The sequence below is a fragment of the Cherax quadricarinatus genome, chromosome 35 (genome assembly GCF_038502225.1).
Source record: "Cherax quadricarinatus isolate ZL_2023a chromosome 35, ASM3850222v1, whole genome shotgun sequence".
NCBI lineage: Eukaryota > Metazoa > Arthropoda > Malacostraca > Decapoda > Parastacidae > Cherax > Cherax quadricarinatus.
The window spans coordinates 1,586,222-1,614,061 of record NC_091326.1 but is presented as its reverse complement, the minus strand read 5'-3'; the positions used below and the strand labels follow the sequence as shown (position 1 = coordinate 1,614,061).

At 45.1% G+C, this 27,840-nt stretch overlaps 1 protein-coding gene across 1 annotated transcript; it reads right to left on the bottom strand.

The window, feature by feature from the left end:
* Window positions 1–11,619: 11,619 nt before the first annotated feature.
* LOC128695053 (uncharacterized) lies at window positions 11,620–24,783 on the bottom strand. Its single transcript, XM_070091524.1, has 7 exons — window positions 24,576–24,783; window positions 22,584–22,777; window positions 15,882–16,076; window positions 14,774–14,872; window positions 14,510–14,587; window positions 13,433–13,531; window positions 11,620–12,641 (listed from the first exon to the last, which is right to left on the bottom strand). Exons 1-7 carry the CDS (start codon window positions 24,775–24,777, stop codon window positions 12,513–12,515), a joined length of 996 nt encoding a protein of 331 aa, XP_069947625.1. The 5' UTR covers window positions 24,778–24,783; the 3' UTR covers window positions 11,620–12,512.
* Between the last annotated feature and the right edge of the window lie 3,057 nt (window positions 24,784–27,840).

Here is a 27,840-nt window from a genome sequence, read left to right as displayed (position 1 = left end):
TAGCTTCCATGGTGGAGCACTACACCAGACAAGGATACACTAGTCTCCATGGTGGAGCACTACACCAGACAAGGATACACTAGCCTCCATGGTGGAGCACTACAGTAGACAAGGATATACTAGTCTCCATGGTGGAGCACTACAGTAGACAAGGATATACTATTCTCCATGGTGGAGCACTACACCAGACAAGGATACACTAGCCTCCATGGTGGAGCACTACAGTAGACAAGGATACACTAGCCTCCATGGTGGAGCACTACAGTAGACAAGGGTACACTAGTCTCCATGGTGGAGCACTACAGTAGACAAGGATATACTAGTCTCCATGGTGGAGCACTACAGTAGACAAGGATATACTAGTCTCCATGGTGGAGCACTACACCAGACAAGGATACACTAGCCTCCATGGTGGAGGACTACACCAGACAAGGATACACTAGCCTCCATGGTGCAGCACTACAGTAGACAAGGATATACTAGTCTCCATGGTGGAGCACTACACCAGACAAGGATACACTAGCCTCCATGGTGGAGCACTACAGTAGACAAGGATATACTAGTCTCCATGGTGGAGCACTACACCAGACAAGGATACACTAGCCTCCATGGTGGAGCACTACACCAGACAAGGATACACTAGCCTCCATGGTGGAGCACTACAGTAGACAAGGATATACTAGTCTCCATGGTGGAGCACTACACCAGACAAGGATACACTAGCCTCCATGGTGGAGCACTGCAGTAGACAAGTATACATTAGCCTCCATGGTGGAGCACTACAGTAGACAAGTATACACTAGCCTCCATGGTGGAGCACTACAGTAGACAAGTATACACTAGCCTCCATGGTGGAGCACTACAGTAGACAAGGATACACTAGCCTCAATGGTGGAGCACTACAGTAGACAAGGATACACTAGTCTCCATGGTGGAGCACTACAGTAGACAAGGATACACTAGTCTCCATGGTGGAGCACTACAGTAGACAAGGATATACTAGTCTCCATGGTGGAGCACTACAGTAGACAAGGATACACTAGTCTCCATGGTGGAGCACTACAGTAGACAAGAATATACTAGTCTCCATGGTGGAGCACTACACCAGACAAGGATATACTAGTCTCCATAGTGGAGCACTACACCAGACAAGGATATACTAGTCTCCATGGTGGAGCACTACAGTAGACAAGTATACACTAGCCTCCATGGTGGAGCACTACAGTAGACAAGTATACACTAGCCTCCATGGTGGAGCACTACAGTAGACAAGGATACACTAGCCTCCATGGTGGAGCACTACAGTAGACAAGGATACACTAGCCTCCATGGTGGAGCACTACAGTAGACAAGGATATACTAGTCTCCATGGTGGAGCACTACAGTAGACAAGGATACACTAGCCTCCATGGTGGAGCACTACAGTAGACAAGAATATACTAGTCTCCATGGTGGAGCACTACACCAGACAAGGATATACTAGTCTCCATAGTGGAGCACTACACCAGACAAGGATATACTAGTCTCCATGGTGGAGCACTACAGTAGACAAGTATACACTAGCCTCCATGGTGGAGCACTACAGTAGACAAGTATACACTAGCCTCCATGGTGGAGCACTACAGTAGACAAGGATACACTAGCCTCCATGGTGGAGCACTACAGTAGACAAGGATACACTAGCCTCCATGGTGGAGCACTACAGTAGACAAGGATACACTAGCCTCCATGGTGGAGCACTACACCAGACAAGGATATGCTAGTCTCCATGGTGGAGCACTACAGTAGACAAGGATATACTAGTCTCCATGGTGGAGCACTACACCAGACAAGGATATACTAGTCTCCATGGTGGAGCACTACAGTAGACAAGGATATACTAGTCTCCATGGTGGAGCACTACACCAGACAAGAATATACTAGTCTCCATGGTGGAGCACTACAGTAGACAAGGATACACTAGCCTCCATGGTGGAGCACTACAGCAGACAAGGATACACTAGTCTCCATGGTGGAGCACTACAGTAGACAAGTATATACTAGTCTCCATGGTGGAGCACTACACTAGACAAGGATATACTAGTCTCCATGGTGGAGCACTACAGTAGACAAGGATATACTAGTCTCCATGGTGGAGCACTACACCAGACAATGATATACTAGTCTCCATGGTGGAGCACTACAGTAGACAAGGATACACTAGTCTCCATGGTGGAGCACTACAGTAGACAAGGATATACTAGTCTCCATGGTGGAGCACTACACCAGACAAGTATATACTAGTCTCCATGGTGGAGCACTACACCAGACAAGGATACACTAGCCTCCATGGTGGAGCACTACAGTAGACAAGAATATACTAGTCTCCATGGTGGAGCACTACACCAGACAAGGATATACTAGTCTCCATAGTGGAGCACTACACCAGACAAGGATATACTAGTCTCCATGGTGGAGCACTACAGTAGACAAGTATACACTAGCCTCCATGGTGGAGCACTACAGTAGACAAGTATACACTAGCCTCCATGGTGGAGCACTACAGTAGACAAGGATACACTAGCCTCCATGGTGGAGCACTACAGTAGACAAGGATACACTAGCCTCCATGGTGGAGCACTACAGTAGACAAGGATATACTAGTCTCCATGGTGGAGCACTACAGTAGACAAGGATACACTAGCCTCCATGGTGGAGCACTACAGTAGACAAGAATATACTAGTCTCCATGGTGGAGCACTACACCAGACAAGGATATACTAGTCTCCATAGTGGAGCACTACACCAGACAAGGATATACTAGTCTCCATGGTGGAGCACTACAGTAGACAAGTATACACTAGCCTCCATGGTGGAGCACTACAGTAGACAAGTATACACTAGCCTCCATGGTGGAGCACTACAGTAGACAAGGATACACTAGCCTCCATGGTGGAGCACTACAGTAGACAAGGATACACTAGCCTCCATGGTGGAGCACTACAGTAGACAAGGATACACTAGCCTCCATGGTGGAGCACTACACCAGACAAGGATATGCTAGTCTCCATGGTGGAGCACTACAGTAGACAAGGATATACTAGTCTCCATGGTGGAGCACTACACCAGACAAGGATATACTAGTCTCCATGGTGGAGCACTACAGTAGACAAGGATATACTAGTCTCCATGGTGGAGCACTACACCAGACAAGGATATTCTAGTCTCCATGGTGGAGCACTACAGTAGACAAGGATACACTAGCCTCCATGGTGGAGCACTACAGCAGACAAGGATACACTAGTCTCCATGGTGGAGCACTACAGTAGACAAGTATATACTAGTCTCCATGGTGGAGCACTACACTAGACAAGGATATACTAGTCTCCATGGTGGAGCACTACAGTAGACAAGGATATACTAGTCTCCATGGTGGAGCACTACACCAGACAATGATATACTAGTCTCCATGGTGGAGCACTACAGTAGACAAGGATACACTAGTCTCCATGGTGGAGCACTACAGTAGACAAGGATATACTAGTCTCCATGGTGGAGCACTACACCAGACAAGTATATACTAGTCTCCATGGTGGAGCACTACAGTAGACAAGGATACACTAGCCTCCATGGTGGAGCACTACAGTAGACAAGGATACACTAGTCTCCATGGTGGAGCACTACAGTAGACAAGTATATACTAGTCTCCATGGTGGAGCACTACAGTAGACAAGGATACACTAGTCTCCAAGGTGGAGCACTACAGTAGACAAGGATACACTAGTCTCCATGGTGGAGCACTACAGTAGACAAGGATACACTAGTCTCCAAGGTGGAGCACTACAGTAGACAAGTATATACTAGTCTCTATGGTGGAGCACTACACCAGACAAGGATATACTAGTCTCCATGGTGGAGCACTACAGTAGACAAGGATATACTAGTCTCCATGGTGGAGCACAACAGTAGACAAGGATACACTAGCCTCCATGGTGGAGCACTACAGTAGACAAGGGTACACTAGTCTCCATGGTGGAGCCCTACAGTAGACAAGTATATACTAGTCTCCATGGTGGAGCACTACAGTAGACAAGGATATACTAGTCTCCATGGTGGAGCACTACAGTAGACAAGGATATACTAGTCTCCATGGTGGAGCACTACAGTAGACAAGGATATACTAGTCTCCATGGTGGAGCACTACAGTAGACAAGGATATACTAGTCTTCATGATGGAGCACTACACCAGACAAGGATATACTAGTCTCCATGGTGGAGCACTACAGTAGACAAGTATATTCTAGTCTCCATGGTGGAGCACTACAGTAGACAAGGATATACTAGTCTCCATGGTGGAGCACTACACCAGACAAGGATATACTAGTCTCCATGGTGGAGCACTACAGTAGACAAGGGTACACTAGTCTCCATGGTGGAGCACTACAGTAGACAAGGGTACATTAGTCTCCATGGTGGAGCACTACAGTAGACAAGGATACACTAGCCTCCATGGTGGAGCACTACACCAGACAAGGATATACTAGTCTCCATGGTGGAGCACTACAGTAGACAAGGGTACACTAGTCTCCATGGTGGAGCACTACAGTAGACAAGGATATACTAGTCTCCATGGTGGAGCACTACAGTAGACAAGGATATACTAGTCTCCATGGTGGAGCACTACACCAGACAAGGATATACTAGTCTCCATGGTGGAGCACTACAGTAGACAAGGGTACACTAGTCTCCATGGTGGAGCACTACAGTAGACAAGGATATACTAGTCTCCATGGTGGAGCACTACAGTAGACAAGGATATACTAGTCTCCATGGTGGAGCACTACAGTAGACAAGGGTACACTAGTCTCCATGGTGGAGCACTACACCAGACAAGGATATACTAGTCTCCATGGTGGAGCACTACACCAGACAAGGATATACTAGTCTCCATGGTGGAGCACTACAGTAGACAAGGATATACTAGTCTCCATGGTGGAGCACTACAGTAGACAAGGATATACTAGTCTCCATGGTGGAGCACTACAGTAGACAAGGATATACTAGTCTCCATGGTGGAGCACTACAGTAGACAAGGATATACTAGTCTCCATGGTGGAGCACTGCACCAGACAAGGATATACTAGTCTCCATGGTGGGGCACTACAGTAGACAAGGGTACACTAGTCTCCATGGTGGAGCACTACAGCAGACAAGGATATACTAGTCTCCATGGTGGAGCACTACAGCAGACAAGGATACACTAGCCTCCATGGCGGAGCACTACAGTAGACAAGGGTACACTAGCCTCCATGGTGGAGCACTACACCAGACAAGGATACACTAGCCTCCATGGTGGAGCACTACACCAGACAAGGATACACTAGCCTCCATGGTGGAGCACTACACCAGACAAGGATACACTAGCCTCCATGGTGGAGCACTACACCAGACAAGGATACACTAGCCTCCATGGTGGAGCACTACACCAGACAAGGATACACTAGCCTCAACCTTCACTGACTGTCATTATGTGAGGTACATATTAGGTGACTGGTAACAAGAAAGCATTTAAGTTTTTGCATTAATTGCCACGTTTCAGGGAGACCCAGAAGATCCGCATATACAAGGGCTTGACACCATGATATAACTTTGTTCCAATAGGAACGGAGACCCTTGAATTATGGAACAGGTGTGCACTCAAGTTTCTGAAAGAGTTAGGTAACAAACTTGTCAGAGAAACTAAGGATCCCAAAGCCATCAGCTATATTTTCCAGACTCAGTGTCGTGATCCAGACAGAAAAGTCTTTCAATATCCTGGGCACGAGGCCATCCTCTGGGGAGGTGGATGACGTGTTCCTGATTTAAGCTGCGTTATGTCATACATGTTATCCTCATTCTCAAAGTATCATTTAAAATGTATTATAACCTGAATGTATGCAAGTATGTATGTGTGTATGTCCTCACCTAATTGTGGTTACAGGGGTCGATTCATAGCTCCTGGCCCCGCTGGTCACCTCTTCACTATATATATATATATATATATATTTATATATATATATATATATATATATATATATATATATATATATATATATATATATATATATATATATATATATATATATATATATATATATATATATATATATATATATATATATATATATATATATATATATATATATATATATATATATATATATATATATATATATATATATATATATATAGATTGTGAACTACAAGTGCCCTAACACTGACCCTTGTGGCACACCACTCGTAGCAGGTTCCCATTCAAATTTCTCCCCATTAATGCAAACTGTTGCCTATCGGTCAGCGATGCCTCGGCCCAGGAAATAATTTCTCTTTTTATTCTATGTGCCACTGCTTTCTTATCGGTCTCCTGCGTGGAACTTTATCAAAGGCTTTACTGAAATCCATACACACAATATCTCATTCTTTATCTGCTGCCTCGAATACCTTAGATGAAGAAGGTTAATCAATCCGTAAAGCAAGAACGCCCCTTTGTAAAACTGTACTGAGATTCGTCAATCAAACATCATTCAATGTGGCTTCGAACTGTGTCAGCAAATACTGACTCCATCAACTCCATCCTGTATGTTCTCAAGGTGCCTCAGTGTTCCCGGGGTTTATCTGGAGTTTATCTGGAGAGAGTTCCGGGGGTCAACGCCCCCGCGGCCCGGTCTGTGACCAGGCCTCCTTAGGTCAGTGTCCCAGGATGCGACCCACACCAGTCGACTAGCACCCAGGTACCCATTTTACTGATGGGGAACATAGACAACCGGTGTAAAGAAACACGCCCAATGTTTCTACCCTCGCTGAGAATCGAACCCAGATCCTCGCCGTGTGAAGCAAGAGTTTTAGCCACCAGGCCACAGGGCATCCGGTACTCGTCCATCACCTCTGGTGGTGGTGGTAGTGTTTTATTTGTCAGCAGAAAGTCCTCCTTACGTGGGTCTTACATAAACAGTCACATGACCAGCTCAGAGGAGATTTTGGTTATTTGGATGAGACTTCCTCAGCTTACTTACCGGTCCACTCTATAAAAATTACATATCACATCATAAGATGTAGTAGATTTTTCACTATAATAAACAAAGAATCACCTAACAGTAGTTAATGTTTTAGTTAGGATATTATATGTACTAGGGGGAGAGAGCACAACTGTGTAGTAGCCACAGTCAGTGGCCAGGCCTCAAACACCTTTTATTGTACAGCAATAAAGGAATGGAATAGACTACCCGCACATGTCAAAGCCAGTCATAGCATGAACCAGTTCAAGAAGAGTGCCAAAAGGTGTCTGATGAATGTAGCTACAGAAAGGGAGGGGAATGATTTTCTATTTTTTAGCTAACATACGTGTAAATTTTACCTTATTCCTAGTAATAGACTCAAATTTCATACACATATACATCAAATTTCTAAGAAAATTTCCAAGACTGTAGGCATACTATCGAAGATACGGTACTATGTTCCACAGTCAGCCCTCCTGGCCCTATATCACTCTCTTATTTACCCCTATCTCACCTATGGAATTTGTGCATGGGGCTCAACAACAATTAACCATCTCAGACCACTAATTACCCAACAAAAGGCTGCAGTTAGAATGATAACAAATTCTCATTACAGGCAGCACACTCCACCAATATTCAATACACTAAACCTACTCACCATACAAAACATCCATACTTATTACTGCACCTATTACATACATAGAACACTTAACTCTGATATTAACCCTCCCCTCAAACATCTCCTTGCCAACCTCAACAGAACACATGACCATAACACAAGGCACAGATCACTCTTTGGTGTTCCTCGTGTCCATCTCACACTATGCAAAAACTCAATGCACATAAAAGGCCCTAAAATCTGGAATTCATTACCTGTAAATATAAAAGAAACACTACCTGTTTATAAATTCAAGTCTCTTCTCAAAGATTACTTACTCACCCAAAACCAAATAAATACTGAATAACTGAACATTATAAATTGTATATCTTAAATGTTTCTCACAATTATATCACATAAATGTTAAACCTAAAACCCAATCTAACTTTATTATTTTTTAAATACACTACCTAACAGAATCACTACCTAACTGAATGCAACCATATGACCTGTCTTTGTAATACTCACTTGTGCTTTATAGTTATCTGTTTACATTAATGTTTTATCACTGATTTCATCATTGCTTAGTAGCAGCGCTGTATAGTCCTTGTGGCTTAGCGCTTCTTTTTGATTATAATAATAATAATAATCATTGCTTAGTTAATCTTAAGTTAATTTTAAGCCAGCCCGTAATGCTATGCATAGTATAAGTGGCTTTGGCATACTGCTCTTATCTGTATTTTTTTTGTACCTCTGTATGTGTGCACAAATTGGAAATAAATAAATAAATAAATAAATAAATAAATGACCCTCGTATTGTTGATAGTCTTAATGACCCTCGTGTAGTAGATAGTCTTTTTAGTATGATAATAAGATGTTATCTTCATTATAGAGTAATAAGAAAATATTATAATCTTTATATTATAATAATAAGGTAAAAGGACCCCAATAGAAATAAGTCACTCTGTCTGACTTTTTTGGGTTATCCCAGGTTCTCTACACATATGCTGCTATGTATGATAATTATATGTAACTGTATTTGTGTATACCTGAATAAACTTACTAACTTATGTAAATAAATAACAAAAAATGCACAATACCGTGACTGGAACGATACACAAATAACCCGCACATAAAAGAGAGAAGCTTACGACGACGTTTCGGTCCGACTTGGACCATTGGTCTGAGGTGTAGTCCACCTCGACACGTCACAGAAAATGTAGAAACTGCATATAGAGAAAACGAATTTAGGACATAAACTTAAATAAATAAATGAAACGCTGTCTATAAATACATTTTTTAACATCCCTCCCATCGAGGCAAAGTGACCCGAAAAAGAAGAAACATTTTCATCGTCATTCATTCAATCAGTCTTAGCAGAAGCGTGTTGATGTCACAGTCCTGTGGCCTGGTAGGCAACGCTCTTGCCTTGCACACAGTGTCCGTGGTTCCATCCCCGGCAGGGGTGAAAACACTGGGCGTATTTCCTTACACCTATTGTCACGTTCACCTAGCAAGTAAGTAGGTACCTGGGTGTTAATCAATTGGTATGAGTCGCATCCTGGGGGACAAGATTGAGGACCCAATGGAAATAAGACAGATAGTCCTTGATGACGCACTGCCTTTTTAGAGTTATTCTAGGTGGCTAGCCCTCCGAGGTTAAAAATCCCAACAAAATCTTATCTTATCCTTTGAACTGCAACATTCACACCCTTCCAAGAGTGAAGACACCTTGCTTCTTCCCTTCAGCATTCAAGTCCAGCTAACTGGTTTCTCTAAATACCTTCATAAATATTACCTGCTCGCACTGCAACAATCTGCCAACCCCTGAAAATTATTTTCCTCCACTTTTTGTAACATGCAGACACAAGCATGCTGGATGTCCAAGCCCATAGCACTCAAAACCTTTACCTTCCTCCCTCCAACTTTTTCTGGGACGACTCCTATCCCTCCACCCCAGATTTATACTCCTAATTCCTTCCTTTCTAAATATCCAAGGCACGTCAACAACCCCTACTCATCCTTGTGAATAATATTTTGGGTAACCCCACACATCTAAGCTCCAAGTGATAAATTCTCTGCATAAGATTCGCACCACACAGGGCCCTCAGACACATCTCCACTTTCTCCCCGATGCAGCATTTAAAATTCATATAGCGCTATTGGTACAATTTCACATTCCTTTTTTTGTCTTTATGTATAAAATTCTTTCTCCATACTCCAGGTATTCTCCTTAGATGTCTCAATGCACCGCCTACTTTTTTCTTATAAGTTTTGTGGTTCACCTCATCTTTCATAGATACATCCGCCCTCCAAGGCATTCTAACGACCCCCCCACTTTGTTAAACAATTTGAGAAAATTTATAGCCTGCAGTTTAAAAACGAACTCGTTTTGATTTGAGAATGTTCGTACGAGCAGCTGGCATTTGAGTCATAGCTGCAACATCCTACAACGCTTGACGTACTTAATATAACATTTTAGATAATTTAACCTGATTTCAGGACAGATACGTTTCTCTGAGTCCCCCGTTCCTTGTTAATGTATGAGTGAGTGCATACCAGCGCCACCTGTGTTTCAACTTTTATTCCTTCAGGGGCTCGCCTGGAGTACCCCAAAGAGGTCTCTATATTTTTCTTTCTTTTCTTGGTTTCTTTGTTTACTTTTGACAACTTTGGACAAGTTTTGCACCTGACCAGCGTAAGTAATGGCTCTTGTATCAACTTCTCCCATATAAACATACGCTTATTTAATATCTGATCAATGATTTGCGTTTGTTTAACTTAATTTTTAGCTGATGTCACTAATGTCTCTTAATCTTTCCTATATACTAATGGAAGACGTGAATTTTGAGCTTTTGCTAAACTTTTATGTTTTTTTTCACCCAAAATGTGTGGCTCGCGTAGCTTATTTAAACTGGCCAAACTCCAGATGTATGCCAGTAGTCAAAATAATTACCCTCCCCCCTGGATTAGGTTTCTGACTGGAGATTATAATCATGGCGAAGCGCTAAATCCGTAGGATTATACAGCGCCTTGGGGGGGGGGTTGGAAGCACAGATCCAATTCCCTAGATCAAGAGCCCCTCCTTTGAGGGGCCTGACTGGAGATATACAGGTTAATATACAGTCGATAAGCTGTGAGCCTAACGCATTAACCTTTAATAAATACCTCCCTTGTGGGTTTAGCGCTTCTTTTTTATTAAAATAAATCCCTACGATATTCAGTCATTAGTATTTGAGGTTAGTATGTCATAGATTTAATTCACAGTAATGTCGAATAGCTAAAGAACATTTTAGTGTACCAGTCCTAAATAAAACCTTTGGTTTGTGGGGTAATGATGTTTCAATCCTGTCAACTACACGAGTCAATAATTAAGACTACCTGTCACCCGTTTACTCTCTGTATATATACTCTCAGTATATTTACACTGAGAAACATACACATCTCGGTGTATATATCCTGTTGCTCCCGAAGTAACTTTCCTGGTAAAGTAAGTTAGGCTGGTGTGACAGCCGGTGTCTCACTACTCCCATGCTAGACATACAGTTCTCTCCTTGATGATATTGAAGGGCTCTTCATCCACGGAATTGGTACTACCTCTCCTTCCCTGGATCAAACCTGACTGCATCTCGTTCCTCCAGACTGTAGAACCTCTTGCGTGTTTAGCGCTCCCTCATGAATATAATGCAACTCGTAGGACTGTTTTTATTCTATTTTTTTTCTAACACAGAGGAGTGTCTTTGTATAGTACACTCAAAGTTTTCTTCAGTCCGTATTTTAGGGATTGTGAACACGTTACATAGAGCCCTAATGGCTTGCGTAGCCGATAGGTTTTTAAACCCAGTTAACCAACCTGCTGTCTATTATGCAAAATAGTGTGTTGTGTTTATATTGTGTAAAACAGCATTACTGATGCTGTGACAGTAACGTCAAACATCAGAAACATAGCACTGAGGTGTAGACAAAGACGGGTTGAAGAACAAACTTTTAATAGGGTATTTCCATCTGTACAGCTTTATCAAGTCGTCCCAAATCAAAGCTTATTTTTCAGCTCTCTTTGTCTTCATACTTGTCGACTGTCATTTTATCCAAAACATCAGAACATGAATCAACCAAGCAGTTAATCAAAATACAAGCAGATACAGTCAATGTAGTGTAGTGTGAGGTGACCAGATATGCATCGCAAGAATCCAGAAGCATTGCATAAGCAAGCAGTACATAGCTAGATAAGACATCCTGTTTCTGTTTTTTCTAGGAGGCAAGATGACGGCGCTGGGAGCAAGACAGTAACTCAACCAGTATTCTTGACTGATCAACACATGAGCGAGCCTTACAACACACCAGGTATTGCGACAGTTTTCATTTAATTTCCATAGCTGTCTGGATGTAGTCAGTGGCAACTTCGTATAGGTATATCCAGTGCGATACATAAAAGTTCTTGTATGGATTAAGTAATGTGGAAACTCTAATATGAAGCAAAATGTTTTCATTTTTGTATATGGTTATCGTAAGAAGAGATGAGGTGATGGTGCCCAGTAAATACATGAAAGAAAATATTGTAACGAGTATCTCCGCTCAATAAGAAAATCATTGAGCAGTTTAATAAACTGATATAGTTCAACAAATTCTGTTTAGAACTAAGAAATAAACAAATTAAAAGTTGGGAAAAATCACAATAGCATTGAAGCTAAATTTCAAGTGTTTGTGAGAAAGTCTCCCCTCAAGGAAGGTTCCTTGATGTTGGTGAGGGGCTCTTGATTTAGGGAATTGGATCTGTGCTCCAGTTCCCCGAATTAAGCCTGAATGCCTTCCACATCCCCCCCCCCAGGCGCTGTATAATCCTCCGGGTTTAGCGCTTCCCCTTTGATTATAATAATAATGTGAGAAAGTCTGAAAATTAACTACGTCATTAGAGCCAGGTAATGAAACTGATTAAGCTGAAAGAGATTGTAGCCCTCCTGCTTGAATGACTCCTTCACGTCGTTTATGCTGAAGAATTGCTGCAGTTCATTGTCTTGGTACAGGATCATCTGCAACACGAAGAACAAACATTACAACAGGTTTTTCTCAAGCTTCAGTAACTTGACTTGTTACAAATCTGGCCGCACTTAAATGTACGAACGACTGAGCCTCCACCACTCCTTTGGATAACCTAAACGGGTTTAGGTCTTCTCGAAATACAGTCCGAATGATGAGAGTCCACTTAGTGTGACACAGGAGCCTTGTGTTTACTTATTGACATCATAGATCAAGATACTGGCTGATCATATCTTTATAAGAAATTAGATTAGCACCAGTAAACCAAGTCTGTAACTGTCTGGTAAACTTGGCACAAAATTTTGTGTTTGGTGTTTTCATATAATTATGACAGTGCCAAGTAACCTATAACTGGTCTATTGTCGTGAAAGCAAATGAAGCCTAGTATATAAATGCAGTTTACCGCCTATAATAACTGAACAGGAAGACAAAGTGAGAGAGTTGAAGAATGTTTTGACCTGGTAGGTCACACAGCAATCTTGCCTGTAATAATCAAGGTAAAAAACTAAGGTCAAAGAAAAAAAACTAGCAAAAATAAGAATTACTAACGCAAACACCCCTCAAGGAAGGTTCCTTGATAAGAACATAAGAATAGGACCACTGCAGCAGGCCTACTGGCCCATACAAGGCAAGTATGGGTCAGGTTTAGAGCTCCCCCATAAATGTAATTACTAGCACAAACAATACAAATACTATCACCAAGTTAAAAAGCTTAAAAATAAGCCATCGTTAATAGACTACTAGAGGAACACTGAAGTTACTTAGGATAATAGAACTAAGTTACCTGCACGTGGAACTTGTTTTTAAGTTGATTATTGCGAGTGATGAAGTTTAGGGTCATCTCCATACCTCCACCATAAACGTCCAGGATGAGTAGGTCAACCTGAGGAAGTCAGTGACCTTAGTTACTCCCTTCAAGGACGCGGAAATTCATGTAGCTGAAAGGCTCTTCATCCAAGGAATTGTAGCTATTCTCCCTTCCTCGGAACAAACCTGATTGTCAGACATCAGGTACTATATGACCTTCACAGATATAACTCTTCCCTACGTGTGTAATAATAATGAGAATACTGAATTAGGTAAGATTCATCAGAAACAGGACAAGTGTTTCCTGACACGGGTCTTGTTATATGATGACCCGCAGCTGGAGCTTTTTGCTCATCTGACTGAGGCCTTCCACAGTAGTGATACAGTAGTGAACTGCTCACCACTATACAGTTTAATAAAGCTCACTGTTAACTAAAACCAGATGATTAAAACAAATTGCATATATACACTTCTCGGTGTATATATATATTCTGAAAGATACACAGCTCAGTATATACAATGAGATACACTCCTCTCAGTATTTATACAATGTTCATTTGATATGGAATGTTGAGACGACTAAGGTCATGTCTGCACCTCACAAACTTAACTAAAGTTTAATCTATGCTACTTTTCCTAGCTAATTTGTGTGGTACTCACCTGTAGGTACCATGGATCATCATGCACGGTTATATATCTTGTTAGAATTGGTTTAATGGGTTAGTTGAACTCAACGTAACCAGTTCTAGCATAACGTATACAGTGCTAATATCTAGTAAAGTAAGATAGCTTATTACAGGAATGATGTGTGGCCGGGGATGGTTGGTTAATGGGGGTTTAAAGCCTGTCCACTACACTAGGGTCATTAAGGCTACATGTAACCTTTTCACCACCAGACAGGAATACTTTAACCCCTAAAATAGGGATGAAAATAAACTGTCAGGATATATACGACGAGAGAAATCCACCTCTGGGTGTATACAGTATGTACTGTGGCCGTGTGGCTGGAGAGTGAGAAGATACAAGTATTGTTTAGTAAGCCATCATGACTCACCTGCCTGTACCTACTGGCAGTGAGCACGGAGAAGAGAGGGTAGCATGTGGTGGTCCACGTCTCACCAAACAACACTTCCTGAACGAGATTAGCACACCATTAATATCATCTTCAACTATGAAAAATCACATTTACATGTTCTTACCCATGAATTACAAAAACGCAAAATACTTTGAGCCAGTACACCAGTACTTCTTCCATATACCACGCTACGTACGACTCGACCCCCAGCAGCCACATCAAGGTAAGGTAGAGTGAACGTACTGTAGTAGTAGCGTACTTGAGTAGTTTGGAGTGTCCCAGCTGGTTACGATAGACTTCCTCGGTCACTTTACTTGGGGATCGTGTCCGTACAAACTTCTCCTGTACACAGTAGATGAGACAACCAGTTACTACCATTATATTAATAACCTTGTAACATGACATTAACATGATTCGTATAAACATTCAAATATTACAAATATTACAACCAAGCTAATAGTGAAGTTATAGGTAAGCTAATAAATAATATCTTTATTTACTACAAGTACATGTACAAGGTATACAGGTCATAGCTGACATCAGTGACATACTACTATATAGAAAGTCCCTTGTTATGCTGAGCATTTCCCGCAAATTAGGTTAATTTTGTCCCAGGATGCGACCCACACCAGTCGACTAACACCCAGGATGCCACCCACACCAGTCGACTAACACCCAGGTACCTATTTTACTGATGGGTGAACATAGATAACCGTTGTAAGGAAACACGTCCGATGTTTCCACCTCTTCGCCGGGAATCGAACCCGGACCCTCACCGTGTGAAGTGAGAGCTTTTGCCACGGAGCACAGCTAAGCTAATAATGTTACAGGTAAGCTGGACTTGCTAAAGCTATTCACAGCTGTAAGCTGTGCCAATAAAAGCTCTTTTTTTAATTTTATCTTCATATTACATATGTTTCAAAGAAGCTTATTCATAAACGGAGAAAATAAATGACTTTAATATTATTTCAAGAATGACCTGGGCCATTAACAATTGTATCTTCCCAGCTACAACTGATTCATGCTTATATAAAATGATTGGGAATCATTATGCGTAACTCAGGTATCCATCCCCCGAAGGTAAGTTTGGTGTTGCCTTGTATACTGTCCCACACTGGGCTCACCGCAAGGGAGGTTCCTTGATGCTGGTGAGGGGCTCTTGCTCTAGGGAATTGGATCTGTGCTCCGGTTCCCTGAATCGAGCCTGAATACCTTCCATCCCCCTCACCCAAATGAGCTGTATCATCCTACGGGTTTAGCGCTCCATGGCTATAATAATCCCCCAAACTGGTAGTGTGGGCGAGGACCTGAGTGTAGGAGAAGTTCTGGGGGAGTGTGGGTGAAGGCTTACCTGTGTGGGTGTTAGGCCGGTGGTGACACAGACAGGTAGTGTGGGTGAGGTTCTGGGTGAGTTACGTAGGTGATGATAGTTAAGTGGATCAGCCTCCACTAACAGCCCCCTCCACCCCCGAGCTGCCTCCAGCCACCAAGTGTTGCTCAGCCACACTCCATCCTGAGCACCAACCTCCACGAACACTCCACCCTCCTGCACAAGACAACACAACACCATATTACAAGCGTATAAGTTACAATTAGGTTGGTTAATATTTTGAAAGCCTATACTACATGAGGGTCATTAAGACATCTATTCTAACCACCAGTCAAGACTATATTAATCTCTAAATCAGATATTGAAACAAACTATGAGCACTGAGAGGCATACAATTCTGTGTATATTATCGTGCATACTACAGGCAACAATTATAGCCATATACTAATCATGTATAAAATTAAAACGTACTTACGTTTTAATGAAATTGTACTGACCATTTCTATAATAATACTTTCTTAAAAAGAATGCAATACGTATATCATACACTATGTACATCGCTGGAAAACCAGCGAGTGAATGAATGATGGTGACTGTATTTCCTTTACCTGGGTCACCCAACCGTGGTGGGCGACGGCCGTTAAGGTAAAAAAAAAAAACATATAATCTGAATCAGAATCCAAACAAGCTTGTGTTGTCTGTAAATTGTTAATGGATTTTTTATACACCAAATATTTACATGCAAGACCGGGACGGGGCAGCTGTTGATGAGTGTGTTGTGGGGGTCCCAGGCTTAACTTGATGTCAGGCGTCTAATGTAAAGTTGGTGTACCTAGGAGAGGTTAATGGGATGTGAAGTCCCTTTTCCACGGATATCCTGAGTAGTTTTTACATTTGCAACATGAGTGTGAAGCTGTGTAGTGCTTAATAGCCCATGGGGGCTATCATGTCAGAGGGGTTTTAAATATAGCCTTAGAGGAAGTTAGGTTAGGATCTGCACTAGGCCCCTGTAAAGTATGGTGGATGCTGGTGGATACTACTGTAGGGTCCTGTAGACGTGTGGTGGACGCTGGTGGATACTACTGTAGGGTCCTGTAGACGTGTGGTGGACGCTGGTGGATACTACTGTAGGGTCCTGTAGACGTGTGGTGGACGCTGGTGGATACTACTGTAGGGTCCTGTAGACGTGTGGTGGACGCTGGTGGATACTACTGTAGGGTCCTGTAGACGTGTGGTGGACGCTGGTGGATACTACTGTAGGGTCCTGTAGACGTGTGGTGGACGCTGGTGGATACTACTGTAGGGTCCTGTAGACGTGTGGTGGACGCTGGTGGATACTACTGTAGGGTCCTGTAGACGTGTGGTGGACGCTGGTGGATACTACTGTAGGGTCCTGTAGACGTGTGGTGGACGCTGGTGGATACTACTGTAGGGTCCTGTAGACGTGTGGTGGACGCTGGTAGACACTATTGTAGGGTCCTGTAGATGTGTGGTGGATGCTGGTGGATACTACTGTAGGGTCCTGTAGATGTGTGGTGGACGCTGGTAGACACTATTGTAGGGTCCTGTAGACGTGTGGTGGACGCTGGTGGATACTACTGTAGGGTCCTGTAGACGTGTGGTGGACGCTGGTGGATACTACTGTAGGGTCCTGTAGACGTGTGGTGGACGCTGGTGGATACTACTGTAGGGTCCTGTAGACGTGTGGTGGACGCTGGTAGACACTATTGTAGGGTCCTGTAGATGTGTGGTGGATGCTGGTGGATACTACTGTAGGGTCCTGTAGATGTGTGGTGGACGCTGGTAGACACTATTGTAGGGTCCTGTAGACGTGTGGTGGACGCTGGTGGATACTACTGTAGGGTCCTGTAGACGTGTGGTGGACGCTGGTGGATACTACTGTAGGGTCCTGTAGACGTGTGGTGGACGCTGGTGGATACTACTGTAGGGTCCTGTAGACGTGTGGTGGACGCTGGTAGACACTATTGTAGGGTCCTGTAGATGTGTGGTGGATGCTGGTGGATACTACTGTAGGGTCCTGTAGATGTGTGGTGGACGCTGGTAGACACTATTGTAGGGTCCTGTAGACGTGTGGTGGACGCTGGTGGATACTACTGTAGGGTCCTGTAGACGTGTGGTGGACGCTGGTGGATACTACTGTAGGGTCCTGTAGACGTGTGGTGGACGCTGGTGGATACTACTGTAGGGTCCTGTAGACGTGTGGTGGACGCTGGTGGATACTACTGTAGGGTCCTGTAGACGTGTGGTGGACGCTGGTGGATACTACTGTAGGGTCCTGTAGACGTGTGGTGGACGCTGGTGGATACTACTGTAGGGTCCTGTAGACGTGTGGTGGACGCTGGTGGATACTACTGTAGGGTCCTGTAGACGTGTGGTGGACGCTGGTGGATACTACTGTAGGGTCCTGTAGACGTGTGGTGGACGCTGGTGGATACTACTGTAGGGTCCTGTAGACGTGTGGTGGACGCTGGTGGATACTACTGTAGGGTCCTGTAGACGTGTGGTGGACGCTGGTGGATACTACTGTAGGGTCCTGTAGACGTGTGGTGGACGCTGGTGGATACTACTGTAGGGTCCTGTAGACGTGTGGTGGACGCTGGTGGATACTACTGTAGGGTCCTGTACACGTGTGGTGGACGCTGGTGGATACTACTGTAGGGTCCTGTAGACGTGTGGTGGACGCTGGTGGATACTACTGTAGGGTCCTGTAGACGTGTGGTGGACGCTGGTGGATACTACTGTAGGGTCCTGTAGACGTGTGGTGGACGCTGGTGGATACTACTGTAGGGTCCTGTAGACGTGTGGTGGACGCTGGTGGATACTACTGTAGGGTCCTGTAGACGTGTGGTGGACGCTGGTGGATACTACTGTAGGGTCCTGTAGACGTGTGGTGGACGCTGGTGGATACTACTGTAGGGTCCTGTAGACGTGTGGTGGACGCTGGTGGATACTACTGTAGGGTCCTGTAGACGTGTGGTGGACGCTGGTGGATACTACTGTAGGGTCCTGTAGACGTGTGGTGGACGCTGGTGGATACTACTGTAGGGTCCTGTAGACGTGTGGTGGACGCTGGTGGATACTACTGTAGGGTCCTGTAGACGTGTGGTGGACGCTGGTGGATACTACTGTAGGGTCCTGTAGACGTGTGGTGGACGCTGGTGGATACTACTGTAGGGTCCTGTAGACGTGTGGTGGACGCTGGTGGATACTACTGTAGGGTCCTGTAGACGTGTGGTGGACGCTGGTGGATACTACTGTAGGGTCCTGTAGACGTGTGGTGGACGCTGGTGGATACTTCTGTAGGGTCCTGTAGACGTGTGGTGGACGCTGGTGGATACTACTGTACGGTCCTGTAGACGTGTGGTGGACGCTGGTGGATACTACTGTAGGGTCCTGTAGACGTGTGGTGGACGCTGGTGGATACTACTGTAGGGTCCTGTAGACGTGTGGTGGACGCTGGTGGATACTACTATACGGTCCTGTAGACGTGTGGTGGACGCTGGTGGATACTACTGTAGGGTCCTGTAGATGTGTGGTGGACGCTGGTAGACACTATTGTAGGGTCCTGTAGATGTGTGGTGGACGCTGGTAGACACTATTGTAGGGTCCTGTAGATGTGTGGTGGACGCTGGTAGACACTATTGTAGGGTCCTGTAGATGTGTGGTGGACGCTGGTAGACACTATTGTAGGGTCCTGTAGATGTGTGGTGGACGCTGGTAGACACTATTGTAGGGTCCTGTAGATGTGTGGTGGACGCTGGTAGACACTATTGTAGGGTCCTGTAGACGTGTGGTGGACGCTGGTAGACACTATTGTAGGGTCCTGTAGATGTGTGGTGGACGCTGGTAGACACTATTGTAGGGTCCTGTAGATGTGTGGTGGACGCTGGTAGACACTATTGTAGGGTCCTGTAGACGTGTGGTGGACGCTGGTAGACACTATTGTAGGGTCCTGTAGATGTGTGGTGGACGCTGGTAGACACTATTGTAGGGTCCTGTAGATGTGTGGTGGACGCTGGTGGACACTATTGTAGGGTCCTGTAGATGTGTGGTGGACGCTGGTAGACACTATTGTAGGGTCCTGTAGATGTGTGGTGGACGCTGGTAGACACTATTGTAGGGTCCTGTAGATGTGTGGTGGACGCTGGTAGACACTATTGTAGGGTCCTGTAGATGTGTGGTGGACGCTGGTAGACACTATTGTAGGGTCCTGTAGATGTGTGGTGGACGCTGGTAGACACTATTGTAGGGTCCTGTAGATGTGTGGTGGACGCTGGTAGACACTATTGTAGGGTCCTGTAGATGTGTGGTGGACGCTGGTAGACACTATTGTAGGGTCCTGTAGATGTGTGGTGGACGCTGGTAGACACTATTGTAGGGTCCTGTAGATGTGTGGTGGACGCTGGTAGACACTATTGTAGGGTCCTGTAGACGTGTGGTGGACGCTGGTGGATACTACTGTAGGGTCCTGTAGACGTGTGGTGGACGCTGGTAGACACTATTGTAGGGTCCTGTAGATGTGTGGTGGACGCTGGTAGACAATATTGTAGGGTCCTGTAGATGTGTGGTGGATGCTGGTGGATACTACTGTAGGGTCCTGTAGACGTGTGGTGGACGCTGGTGGATACTACTGTAGGGTCCTGTAGACGTGTGGTGGACGCTGGTAGACATTATTGTAGGATCCTGTAGATGTGTGGTGGACGCTGGTAGACACTATTGTAGGGTCCTGTAGATGTGTGGTGGATGCTGGTGGATACTACTGTAGGGTCCTGTAGACGTGTGGTGGACGCTGGTGGATACTACTGTAGGGTCCTGTAGACGTGTGGTGGACGCTGGTGGATACTACTGTAGGGTCCTGTAGACGTGTGGTGGACGCTGGTGGATACTACTGTAGGGTCCTGTAGACGTGTGGTGGACGCTGGTGGATACTACTGTAGGGTCCTGTAGACGTGTGGTGGACGCTGGTAGACACTATTGTAGGGTCCTGTAGATGTGTGGTGGACGCTGGTAGACTCTATTGTAGGGTCCTGTAGATGTGTGGTGGACGCTGGTAGACACTATTGTAGGGTCCTGTAGATGTGTGGTAGACACTGGTAGACACTATTGTAGGGTCCTGTAGATGTGTGGTGGAAGCTGGTAGACACTATTGTAGGGTCCTGTAGATGTTTGGTGGACGCTGGTAGACACTATTGTAGGGTCCTGTAGATGTGTGGTGGACGCTGGTAGACACTATTGTAGGGTCCTGTAGATGTGTGGTGGAAGCTGGTAGACACTATTGTAGGGTCCTGTAGATGTGTGGTGGACGCTGGTAGACACTATTGTAGGGTCCTGTAGATGTGTGGTGGACGCTGGTAGACACTATTGTAGGGTCCTGTAGATGTGTGGTGGACGCTGGTAGACACTATTGTAGGGTCCTGTAGATGTGTGGTGGACGCTGGTAGACACTATTGTAGGGTCCTGTAGATGTGTGGTGGACGCTGGTAGACACTATTGTAGGGTCCTGTAGATGTGTGGTGGACGCTGGTAGACACTATTGTAGGGTCCTGTAGATGTGTGGTGGAAGCTGGTAGACACTATTGTAGGGTCCTGTAGATGTGTGGTGGACGCTGGTAGACACTATTGTAGGGTCCTGTAGATGTGTGGTGGACGCTGGTAGACACTATTGTAGGGTCCTGTAGATGTGTGGTGGACGCTGGTAGACACTATTGTAGGGTCCTGTAGATGTGTGGTGGACGCTGGTAGACACTATTGTAGGGTCCTGTAGATGTGTGGTGGACGCTGGTAGACACTATTGTAGGGTCCTGTAGATGTGTGGTGGAAGCTGGTAGACACTATTGTAGGGTCCTGTAGATGTGTCGTGGACGCTGGTAGACACTATTGTAGGGTCCTGTAGATGTGTGGTGGACGCTGGTAGACACTATTGTAGGGTCCTGTAGATGTGTGGTGGAAGCTGGTAGACACTATTGTAGGGTCCTGTAGACGTGTGGTGGACGCTGGTAGACACTATTGTAGGGTCCTGTAGATGTGTGGTGGACGCTGGTAGACACTATTGTAGGGTCCTGTAGACGTGTGGTGGACGCTGGTAGACACTATTGTAGGGTCCTGTAGATGTGTGGTGGATACTGCTGTAGGGTCCTGTAGATGTGTAGTGGACGCTGGTGGATACTGCTGCACTAATTAACCTCGGATGGTTAATAACTCTGGATAATCAAAGCCAAGCAGAGTGGCTTATTTACACCAAGATTTTTTCCTTCTCCAAGCTACCACCCACAACATTCGACATACTGCCGGGTACTTATTTACTTCTAAGTGTAGAGGAACATCAGTGTTGTGGGGGTGATGGACTTGTAGCTCACTGGCAGAACATTCAACCACCACCTCCATAGTTTTATCCGCGTCCTGGAAGACGCTTCTGCCTTCTTCTAATTTCATGTTTTTAAGAATGTAGATCCCGATATATGTTAAACAAATATCTTACTGTATCTATATTTACACGTCAAATTCGCTACATTGCTTCATGGATGAGTACACAAATATTTTGGAACATTGAAAGGGAGAAATTAAAAAATATTACTTACCATCTCGTATAGTAAAGCGTGAAACTCGTTTGGGTCATTCATCACAAGTGTTGCAGCCTCGATCCTGCATGCACTAATCATGAGAAATATACATTACCTAGTTACATCAAGCTCATACAAACACCTGTCTCTGAAGAATATTCCTGATGTTTTCTTCTGTGACGTTGTATGAAGGTATGTGTGCCCAGGGCGGGTGGTGAGGATCAAGGTCATGCCCAAGTGCCCGCGGTGCCACCTCTGTAGTGTCTCGCAGGTGACTTATTAAACGCTTGTCGTGCCAGATCAGCGGATGACGCAGTGCGTGACGCACACACTCGCCTGCCATCACAACACATCACAAGTTAGTGTTGTGATCACTGACGGATAATATAGCAAGATACATTACAAAAGTGATGGTTGTTTTCTGAGTTGTAAATATTACACAACCTGTACACAAGAGAAAGTAGCGTCATGAACTTCTTTCTCCTATGTACTGGTTATCTGTGTATTGTTCCAGCCACAGTATTATGCCTTCTTGTTCTTTAAACATTATCAAGTATTAAGTCAGGTGAAGCATCACATCACTCGCCATGTTACTCCAGCCTCATCATCCTCTTCAGATGGAATCTTGAGTGTTTAAGCTTTATAATTTGTACAGAGAGCAACTCGGTATTCTTGTCTCGTTATCTGTTGGTTTTATTCTCCCCTTTATGAAGACGTTATGATGTCACTGTTGGCTCTGTTTCCTCGTCTGTTAAGAAGTGTTGACCTGGGTTTTGGTATACCTGCCCCTAAGGAAACTTATATTGATCTGAAACTCAAATGTACGTACCAATACAAGTGATTAGCTTGGGAGGAGCAACAGAGCTGCTACGAAAACAGAATGGCGAGAGGGAGAACGATGGGACTGGTCTCTTTGTATGGAAATTCTACTAAATTCTACCAACATTATTAGAGGCGAGGCTGTAGGAGAGGCAGTGAGGCTGATGTTCTCTCAAGGAAACTGGCAAAGTGCACTATCTGTTTTCATATTTGTCAGTCTGGTTTGTATTTTCAAGTCTCACAACTGTGTAATAAATAACAAAAAAAGGCACAATACCGTGACTGGAACGATACACGTCGTCGTAAGCTTCTCTCTTTTATGTGCGGGTTATTTGTGTGTGTTTACCTGGAGTTTACCTGGAGAGAGTTCCGGGGGTCAACGCACCCGCGGCCCGGTCTGTGACCAGGCCTCCTGGTGGATCAGAGCCTGATCAACCAGGCTGTTGCTGCTGGCTGCACGCAAACCAACGTACGAGCCACAGCCCGGCTGGTCAGGAACCGACTTTAGGTGCTTGTCCAGTGCCAGCTTGAAGACTGCCAGGGGTCTGTTGGTAATCCCCCTTATGTATGCTGGGAGGCAGTTGAACAGTCTCGGGCCTCTGACACTTATTGTATGGTCTCTTAACGTGCTAGTGACACCCCTGCTTTTCATTGGGGGGATGTTGCATCGTCTGGGGGTTGTAATAACCCCCTCCCCCATTTATACAGATTATTTTCCTCTCCATAACCTTGACTATTCCCTCAAACTTTCATTATTAGTGTAATTAAGTGTATTCCCTCATATTGTACATCACTTTCCACAATATAATGACCTGATATTTTAAGTGGCTATTAGAGTAGAGTTTGAGTGACGGAAAGTGTTCTGACAGAGGATTAGCCACCGTCTGGTGTGACGCAACAAGAGTATTAGCCACCGTCTGGTGTGACGCAACAAGAGTATTAGCCACCGTCTGGTGTGACGCAACAAGAGTATTAGCCACCGTCTGGTGTGACGCAACAAGAGTATTAGCCACCGTCTGGTGTGGCGCAACAAGAGTAACAAACTAATTGACTTTAAATAATTTATAATATAGAAAAGTTAATGACTAAGACATATTTGCAACATGAATATGTTTTTACTGAGATGTTTCGCCTGCAGAAGCTAGCTTTATTAAGGACACATGTCCTTATGTTTTTGTAGTAAACTGTTGTGAAGGTGAAACATAGGTGTTGCAGCTGTAGAGAAACCCTAGGGAGGGAGGGAAAGATGGAAATGGATTGTGCAAGCACTACTGACAGGAGAGGGGGGTATCAATAGTGATGGTAGGACACTCACTGCAGGAGGATGGTGATGGCCGGATAAGAGTGAGGTCACCAGCAGGAGGCTGGCTAGAGTGTACATCTTCCTTCCACCACCACCAGCAGTGATGTACCACCTGCAGCACCGTCAGTACCGTCGCCCACAGGTACAGCAGCTTCCACGTAGACTCCTGTCTGCTCCACTGCAATGTAACACTGGTACTAAAATGCTTTGCCATTTTGGGCTTTTTTTTATACTAAATGAGACATGAAATGTAAACGAGATTTTCCTCGCAATTTGTCTAAATATTGGGTTTAAAATATACATTTTCAATATACATTGGCATGGGTAGATTGAGGTATTACACAGCATACACACATTAGGTTCAATTACAACGGGTGTACACTGCACACAAGTGTAACCACGACAGGTGTACACTGCACACACTGATATAAAAACACATAGCAAGTGCAAACAGTGAACAGGAACCACCTGTCTGGGATTACAAATGTTACTGTAACGTCAGTATCACTGCTTGTACAATGTCACTGTAACTGCGTTATCACTTCTTGTACAATGTGTCACTGTAACCTCGTTACCACTATACAGTGTCACTGTAATCTCGTTACCACTATACAGTGTCACTAACCTCGTTGTCACTACTTATAAAATATTAATCCAGGATAACCCAAGAAAGCCAAGCAGTGTGGCTTATTTCCATTAGGGTTCCTTGACCCTTGTCTAGGATACAACCTACAACACCCACCATTTTACACTAAAATGAGGAAATAACTAGAATATGTGGCAAGAGTGTGGTGCTGCTGGTGGTGGAAAGGGTAATGTAATTGATGGTAGTGATTTTATTGGTTGTAATGTTATTGGTGGTGGTGGAATGGATAAATATCCTAGTGAAGGTAATATTGCTGGTGGTGGGTAGAAGCACTCGACAACACTACTACCTAGATACCACCATCGTAACCAGAACTTCCTCCTACAAGATGGTATTACGGTCCAGTTTTCCTGGTACTGTCTAGCTTCTGAAGTAGTCAGACATAAACACTAGTAAAAGTAGCATTGTAAGTCACTCTTCAAACATACATATAAGTCACTTTGACTTTCTAGAGTTAGCCTAGATAACTTACTAGGTTATCTAGAAGGACTAGTCGGAAATTTGTACACGAAAATCACTCCCAACGAAAGCAAAAGACCAGGGGCGTCGTAAGGAGGGGGGGGGGGCGCCCAAGGTGACACCATTTAGGGGGTGACACCACAGATCCTCTAATGAAGGTGACACTAATGACCAAAACAGTGCTGCACCAACATAAGAGAAAAATCCTTCGTTTCTATATAGCCTATTATATATTAACAAAGTACAAATAGGCCTATATAGGGAAAATCATTGATTTTGATGATGTGATAGATGATTTTGCAGGATTGAAGGCCAGGAAGGTAATGTAAGATCAGATTCACTGAGATGTTACCTGTACTCATGGTCAAATTGGAACTAGTATTTCTCTGATATTGCTATGTTTTTCTTTATTTTTCAAGTTTTTGTTTTGTTTTTGCATTGTTGACAATGAATAAATGTAGGATGTGTTGCTGTACTCAAAGTGGTATTTGAGTTTATGGTTCCTCAATATTACTACGATTATTTATTTTATCATTAGTTACTGGTCATGCAGTAGTGACGTAACTGGTCATGCAGTAGTGACGTAACTGGTCATGCAGTAGTGACGTAACTGGTCATGCAGTAGTGACGTAACTGGAGTTCACCCCCCCATCCCCCCCGGCCTTGAATTTCATGGGTGTGACACCAGAGATTCCGCCCCGGGTGACACTAACTCTAGCGACGCTTCTGCAAAAGACTGCAGGCGATGCAACGTCCACTGAAAAGAAGAGGCACCACGAGTACGCTTGGAGACAGTGTCAGTGGCCCAAGACTGTTCAACTGCCTCCCAGAAGACATAGGGGGGGGGATTACTAATAGACCCCAGGCTGTCTTCCAAAACGTGCTTGAAAGGCACCTAAAGTCAGTACCTGACCAGCCGGGCTGTGGTTCGTACGTCAGTCCGCGTGCGACCAGCAGTAACAGCCTGGTCACAGACCAGGCCGTGGGGGCGTTGATCCCCGAAATCTTCTCCAAGTTTAATTATTATAATTCACTTAAATTTGCGTAACCATAGGTATGTGTACCTGTGCCTAAATAAGGTTCTAAGATTCCTAACCAACACAGCCATCTTGAACCCCTCGCCAGCCATCTTGAACCCCTCGCCAGCCATCTTGAACCCCTCGCCAGCCATTTTGAACCCCTCGCCAGCCATTTTGAACCCCTCGCCAGCCATCTTGAACTCCTCGCCAGCCATTTTGAACCCCTCGCCAGCCATCTTGAACCCCTCGCCAGCCATCTTGAACCCCTCGCCAGCCATCTTGAACCCCTCGCCAGCCTTTTTAAACCCCTCGCCAGCCATTTTGAACCCCTCGCCAGCCATCTTGAACCCCTCGCCAGCCATCTTGAACCCCTCGCCAGCCATCTTGAACCCCTCGCCAGCCATCTTGAACCCCTCGCCAGCCATCTTGAACCCCTCGCCAGCCATCTTGAACCCCTCGCCAGCCATCTTGAACCCCTCGCCAGCCATTTTGAACCCCTCGCCAGCCATTTTGAACCCCTCGCCAGCCATCTTGAACCCCTCGCCAGCCATCTTGAACCCCTCGCCAGCCATCCTGAACCCTTCGCCAGCCATCTTGAACCCCTCGCCAGCCATCCTGAACCCCTCGCCAGCCATCCTGAACCCCTCGCCAGCCATCTTGAACCCCTCGCCAGCCATCTTAGACCCCTCGCCAGCCATTCTGAACCCCTCGCCAGCCATCCTGAACCCCTCGCCAGCCATCTTGAACCCCTCGCCAGCCATCTTGAACCCCTCGCCAGCCATCCTGAACCCCTCGCCAGCCACCCTGAACCCCTCGCCAGCCATCCTGAACCACTCGCCAGCCATCCTGAACCCCTCGCCAGCCATCTTGAACCCCTCGCCAGCCATCTTAGACCCCTCGCCAGCCATTCTGAACCCCTCGCCAGCCATCCTGAACCCCTCGCCAGCCATCCTGAACCCCTCGCCAGCCATCTTGAACCCCTCGCCAGCCATCCTGAACCCCTCGCCAGCCATCCTGAACCCCTCGCCAGCCATCCTGAACCCCTCGCCAGCCATCCTGAACCCCTCGCCAGCCATCCTGAACCCCTCGCCAGGGATCCTGAACCCCTCGCCAGCCATCTTGAACCCCTCGCCAGCCATCCTGAACCCCTCGC

Coding starts and splice junctions, on each gene's coding strand:
- LOC128695053 (XM_070091524.1), bottom strand. CDS start 24,777: ATGGCAAAGCATTTTAGTACCAGTGTTACATTGCAGTGGAGCAGACAG. Junction 14,588..14,773: donor TCAAGTACGCTACTACTACA/GTACGTTCACTC, acceptor AATCTCGTTCAG/GAAGTGTTGTTTGGTGAGAC. Junction 13,532..14,509: donor CTGCCAGTAGGTACAGGCAG/GTGAGTCATGAT, acceptor TGACTTCCTCAG/GTTGACCTACTCATCCTGGA.